This window comes from Sapajus apella, unplaced genomic scaffold (genome assembly GCF_009761245.1).
Source record: "Sapajus apella isolate SASKATOON/1434 unplaced genomic scaffold, GSC_monkey_1.0 scaffold105, whole genome shotgun sequence".
Classification (NCBI taxonomy): Eukaryota; Metazoa; Chordata; class Mammalia; order Primates; family Cebidae; genus Sapajus; species Sapajus apella.
This window is the reverse complement of record NW_022437045.1, coordinates 2807041-2813557: the sequence shown is the minus strand read 5'-3', so window position 1 is coordinate 2813557 and position 6517 is coordinate 2807041. Positions and strand designations below refer to the sequence as shown.

The window sequence follows — 6517 nt, the reverse complement described above, 5'->3', positions numbered from 1 at the left end:
AAAAAAAAAAAAAAAAAAAAAAAAAAAAAAAAAAAAAAAATCACACAGTCAGAGGAATCAAAGTGACGAAGTGATGGAGCATAGGAGGGCCACAAAAAGACCACCACTTATAATGAGGGGACCCTGAGCACATTCTCTGTCTCTGCTTCAGTTCCTTTACTATGGACTGGAAATTATACATACAACTCACTGGGTTTTCTAAGGATTAACTGAAAGAGGTTGGACGGGCACAGTGCCTCACATTTGTAATCCCAGCACTCTGGAAGTTCGAGGTGGGAGGATCACCGAGCTCAGGACAAGATCAGCCTGGGCAACAGAGTGAGACCCCATCTCCATATAAATATAAAAATAAAGATAGATAATTTTTATAATGAGGGAGACTAAATAAAGCAGTTATTTAGCATCTGCCAAGATAATAAAGGCATTGATCAATGTTTTTCTACTATTAAGAGAATTTTTTTTTTCTTTGAGATGGAGTTTGGTTCTTGTTGCCCAGGCTGGAGTGCAATGGTGCAGTCTCAGCTCACTGCAACCTCCACCTCCCAGGTTCAAGTGATTCTCCTGCCTCAGCCTCCTGAGTAGCTGGGACTACAGGCACAGGCCACCACACCAGGCTAAAATTTTTTTTTTTTTTTTTTCGTATGTTTAGTAGAGATGGAGTTTCACCATGTTGGCCAGGCTGGTCTCTAACTCCTGACCTCAGGTGATCCACCTGTCTTGGCCTCCCAAAGTTCTGGAATTACAGGCATGAGCCACAGCGCCCGGCCTATTAAGGGAATTTTATCACTGGAGTGCAGGAGAGAGAATGGAACCAAGGCGAGGGTAGAATGAAGAGTTTTTCTGAACTCTGGCCAAATGACAGACCTACAGCTGCTAAAAGAAAAAGGCCTCCCTTTTTCCAGGGACCACAGAGGCTAAAAGAAAACTTATAACCTAAACTGGAATCAAGATAACAAAAAGAACTGCCTCTGTCTGGACGGCAGCAGGAAGGGCTTAACAGTGCAATGTAGTACATTGCAGTTGACCTAAGATGTATCAGATCTCCATAGTTAACTTGGAAATTCCAGCCTTTCCATGACCAAATAGTGAAGCACCTTAAGATTACTGATGCGTCATAAACAAATAGACACAACAGGGAAAGAGCAGGGCCTGTGGCTTAGACCTTGAGCAAGAAAGTCCCCTTTTCTCTGGGTTGGTGACAGGGACTGCTACCTACACTAGCAGCACCAGAAGCTGGCCAGAGAGACTTCTGTTCTGGGACCGAAGCTGGGTTTTATAGATGTGCTCACTCAACTACACATGTACTGAGAGCCTGCCCATTCCAGGCTGATCCATGGCCAAGGCCAGGGCAGTTCTGCTGGGACAAGCAGTCCCATGTCCTCTTCGTCGAAGACACTCCCCAGTGGCCTTAAAGCAGAAACACAACTTGTGGTAGCTGCATTCAGCAATGAAACTTCCCATATTTAAATCAAGCTTAGAGAGAAGGGCCTCATATATGTTCAGAGTTTGACCTACGAAGATTTAACAGGCATGAAGATATAACACTATTTCTAAAGCACGGCTGGATATAAGTAGGGAATGTGGCACATGTCTACGCTGAGAACTGAGCTATGAGAATCAGTGCATGTAAATTCCTGCGGGGCAGATACTACTGCCTGCCTACCAATATCTATTCTCCCTTTTTTCCTTTCTGACCAAACTCTAGGTTTTTTTCAGGACCACAATGTACCAAACTTAAAAAAATAAAAAAAGGAAAAAAGCAAAAAAGGAAGAAAGAAAAGAGAGAAGATGAAGAGGAGGAGGAGGAGGAAGAAGAGGAAGAAAGAGGAGGAGGAGGAGGAGGAGGAGGAGGAGAAAGAGGAAAATGAGGAGGAGGAAGAAGAAGAGGAAGGAGAAGGAGAAAGAGGAGAAAGAGGAGAAAGAAGAAACAAAAGAAGGGGAAAAAAAGAAAGAAATTATAGGAACCAGCCTCCCCTGCTGCATGAGGTGCCCATGTAACATTTCTGGCACCTGAGATGTAAGCAGGTCCCTTGATAGTTTCTCAAAGAACTCTTTAAAGGGGAGGACTTGGCTGCTACCAGTCTCTGTCTTCCACAAGTCTCCCTTCTGCCTGGAATATGAACACAATCATGAGGGAGCCACCACCTTGCACGGAAGCACTCAGCATGGAAATGAACACCACGTGCCAGGCCACACCATATGCCATGCACTATGAATGGCCGAACAAGATGGCAGTGCCATGGAACTCCCCGATTTGGTTAATCCACTGAGTTTTCCATTATGTGCAGCTAACCTACGTGTTGTATAAGATCATTTGCTTTGCAAAGACCTCTGCTGAAGTGACCGGCAAGGCGCCATGAGCTAGGAAGTAATCTGATTTACAAATAACTTTCTGACATGAGCTAAAGATATAGAATAACACAGACATAAACTGGATGAGTCTCCTCCACTAACAAGTGCTATTCAGACCGAATCCTGAAGATATATTCATAAATGTAAAGATTCTCAGTGTGGTCTAGGTGTGGCCTTGGGAAGAAACTCCTGAGAAAATGGAGCGGAGTGAAGCCAAACCACCTGCTCTGCTGGGTGACATTAGTCAATCTCTCTGTGACTCAGTTTCCTCAACTGCAAAGTGAAAATAACAGTTCCTACCTCAAAGGTAGGTTGTGCCTATTAAATGAGCTGATATTTATACAATGCTTAGACATGTGCCTCACACACTGCTTAATTACTGAGGATCTACTAACACTATGGCAAAATTGGTGACAGTGTAGCTAAACATTAATAATAAAAGCCAGACAAATTCATTCGTTCTGCAGACAACAGCTTCTTTACTAAGGCATGCATCTGTCAAATAACAAGGACGTGACATCCAGTTGTAGACTGTGGCCAACCAAGTTCAGACAGTTTTAAATCTAAGGCCTTCTGTGGTACTCACAATCACCCTACCCAGATTCATGCAATACCAAGAGTAGCAAAGTCTACACGAAGAGCTGCTTATCAGTAGCATGTATTTATAAAATAAAGGTTGGGTAAAGAGATTAGCAAAGAGCACTAAAAATAGTTCTATAAGCAAACAAGCTTTTGTAAGTCAATGGTTCATTACAAAGTCAATACTTGAGCATCATTATTATAATAGTCAAGAAAAGTGTCATGAAACTTGGAAGAATGTGGCCTCTTATCATCTTAGCCATCTTTTTGTTTTCCTAAAAAAGATAAAAGAACCACGTTAGCCATTCACTTGCTTCTTTTATCTTTTTTAGATTCGAACGCTGAAAGTATCCAGGACTTTCTACTAGACTGTACTTCAGGGTCCAAAAGGGCACAAGCATTTTGTATAATGTAGCCAAGTGCCAGCCACAGGTATGTAACCTAGTAAGTACTGAAGGTATTGAGCCAGCCATAAAAGTTCTTTCAGGTCAGGAGAAAACTTTTCCTAGATGAAAGTAATCTCAACTGACTCCTAACGTCAAGGCAACTGGATACCAAAAACATTATAACCTACTCTCCCTTTTAAATACCCAACAAATACAACAGGATGTGAATTTACACTTCTTTTCCAATCCCAAGAGGAACAACAACAACAACAACAAAGAAAATCTTGAGAGTGTGAAGATCTCACTCCATAATCTTTCTGTGTGCCTGTTACCATTTTTCTGGTTGTACATTATCAACTAAGCTGGCAGAGGCTCAGAAAAGCCAGCGTGATAAGATGTAACCCTTTCTTTCCTCTCCAGCAGAACTGTCCAATGGAAACATAATGGAAACCACAAAATGTGAGCCATGTGTAATTTTAGATTTTCTAGGAGTCATACTTAAGAAGGTAAAAATAAACAGGTGAAGTTTGTTTTATCATATATTTTACTTAACCTAACACATCAAAATACTATCGTAGCCACATGTAATAAACATAAAAAGTATTAGATATTTGATGTTCTTTTTTTCATACCAAGTCTTCAAATGCCATGTGTATGTTAGATTTACAACACACTGCAATTCTAACCAGCCACATTTCAAGGGCTGGAGAGCCACAAGTGGTATTGGTTACTCAGTTGGACACATCACTCCAGAATTCAACAGTAACTGAAATTTGCAGTGTCTCAAGTTGCCTCCATGAGGGGCAAACAGATGAAGTAGATCATCAGCTCAGTTTCAGCAAGTTGCCAGCCTAGAAAATTTGGTAGCATCTTGAATGGAGGAACACGCCTCATTTCAAACTAGTATGAGCATGGATGGCTTTTAAGCTAATGCTTCCTACCAAGTACTGGCAATGCCACTTACTCTTTACCCAGGAAAACCTAGTCACCAAGGCAAAAGCATGTGTTGTTTTTAGCTTCATTTTATAGAGGAGTCCAAGAAATTCTGCTCACTTGACAAACCCGTTCTCAAGGAGTTCTCCCAGAGGAGCAGGAAATGGTCAGACATACCCACTAACACAGCCCAAACAACTCGATATCCTATTCCACGTGGTCTATGTGTCAGTCACAGGCATGAGAAATGAGATGTAGCAGTGATCAGTTTTCATTATGCTGCAGCCATGGATGGGACAATTTGAAAGATGACCTGGTCTTACCAGTATTACCTACCTCAAAGGCTTACTGTGATGACCAAGGACAATAACAGAGAGAGAGCTCTTAGCAAACTGTAAGTGCTATACAATTCTACTTAATACTGAGAAAACACCATTCCTCACCTGGAAGAGCAGATAGAAAAACAAACAGTGACTTGAAACAGAGATGTTATTGGGGGTGGGGGGAAACCATGAAAATATACTGACTGTTCTTGGTGAACTTTGTTCTCTTGAAAGTGTACAGAAAAAGGTTGAGTAGGCCCTAGTACCTTTCCCTCGAAATCTTGGGAGACACTGAAAAGTAAGCCATCCAGCTGGGAGAACAAGCTTCTACCCCCTGCTCCACTGCCCATTCCTCCCACCCCCAGCAGCCCCACTGACCTCCTCATCCCAAATATTGTGTAAATCAAGACAGTGGTTCCAGACAATTAGATTTCTCCTTCCCAGTGCTTACATGTGGCCTGAAAAGGCAGCGCCACCGGGGATACTGGCGCCTCCCGGAGCAAGAGTCACGGCCTTCCGGGGAATCCTGGCTCGAGGTTTCTCTCGGGCGCAAATGCCACGGGGCTGGCTCTTGCACGGCCCTCTCGCCTTCTCCAACAAAGACAGGCTCGGCGACCCGCTGGAGTCTCCCTCTACCTGTCCGACCGCCTTCGGAGGCTCTGGGCAGGCGGCATGTACGACGTCCGGCGGGAGTCACCCGCACAAAGGCGCCTTGTGCCTCTGCGCTCGGGCCCCCGGGTCCCTGGGCACCGCACCTGGGCCGGGCAAGGAGAGCGCCGAGTCCCAAGATCGGCGCCCCGAGTGCTGAGTCCCGAGATCGGCATCCCCAGCCCTCAACCTCCACAGAAAGGCCACCCCTACTTCCTGGTTTAAATATGGGGCTCCCCCGGGCTTGCCACAAACCGCACCCCCGAAAGGAACAGCTCGGAGCAGGTACGCGAGATCGGGGCGCACAGGCCACTCGGCAGAAGTTTGCATTGTCACCGCGCTGCGCCCCCACCGCTTCTCGCCGGCAGGAACGGCTGAGCACCCCCTTCCCCAGCTCCCCGCCCGCCCCATCCCAGAGGCTGGAGAACCCTGGACCGCACCCCCAAGGCCCGCGCACCTCTAGTCCAGTCCACCACTTGTTTGGGGCTCCACTTGGTCACGGGTTCCATGGTAAACGGATTCGCCCCTCGCTGGGCTAGAGAGTCGGAGGTAAAGTGCCGCTGCCTGCGCTCCGGTGCCCCTTCCCGGCAGGGCGCGCCCGCGGCTGGTCCCCTGCGCCGGAGCGACTCCGTCAAGGCTGCATGGCCGCGGTCAGCGGGTCGTCCCAGCGCGGCTCCGCCAGGGGAGCGCGGCCCTCTACTTCCAGCTGCCACCGTCCAGCAGCAGCTCCTCCTTCCCTTGCCGCCGCCGGGGTCCCGGGCACAGCTGCCGCTCCTGGGCGACGGCAGCTGCAGGCACGCCGGGCTGCGACCCCAGACCCCCGGCCTCGGCTCAGCGCGGGCGCCTCCCGGCCCGGGACCACTTCCTCTGGTCTCCCCAGGCGCGATTCGCTCTCCCTCCGCCTGTCTTCTCGCCGGCGCGCTCCCCCGGGTCCCCGCTCCGCGTGCGCTGGCGTCCCGGAGCCTTCCCCGCGCAGGTCCCACCTCCAGCGCCGCCCTCCCGTGCCGCCCTGGCAGGGCCGAGCGCAGAGCGTGCGCGCTCGGGTTGCAAAGTTTCAGCTTCGGTCGCTGCAAACCCAATAAAAAAGGGGGCGGGGCCGAGGGCCCAGGGAAACTCGTGGGAGGGGGCGGGCCCGCCCGAGGCAGCCGACTGCAGTTACTTTCCCTCTCTAAGCCGGCCGGGCTCACACCCGCGGCGTCCGGGGCCCCGCTTTCCTTTTCAAGGGGCGGGTTGTAGATCGCGCGCGCACCCTGGAGAGCCCGCAGGCTGGTGTGAGGCCCTGGCCCTGTTGGGAGC

General features: G+C 48.5%; 1 protein-coding gene across 3 annotated transcripts in view; it reads right to left on the bottom strand.

The window, feature by feature from the left end:
* The window catches only part of CNKSR3 (CNKSR family member 3), a 108257-nt gene extending 101988 nt beyond the window's left edge, over nucleotides 1-6269 (bottom strand). The window contains exon 1 of one of the 3 annotated variants that reach the window (XM_032258750.1): nucleotides 5679-6269. In XM_032258750.1, the coding sequence (XP_032114641.1) occupies nucleotides 5679-5730 (52 nt within the window). In that variant the 5' untranslated portion in view covers nucleotides 5731-6269. Of the gene's footprint in view, nucleotides 1-4586; nucleotides 4994-5481; nucleotides 5567-5678 lie in introns of those variants that run through there. The other 2 variants (XM_032258752.1, XM_032258751.1) reach the window with 2 other exon arrangements.
* Nucleotides 6270-6517: the final 248 nt, after the last annotated feature.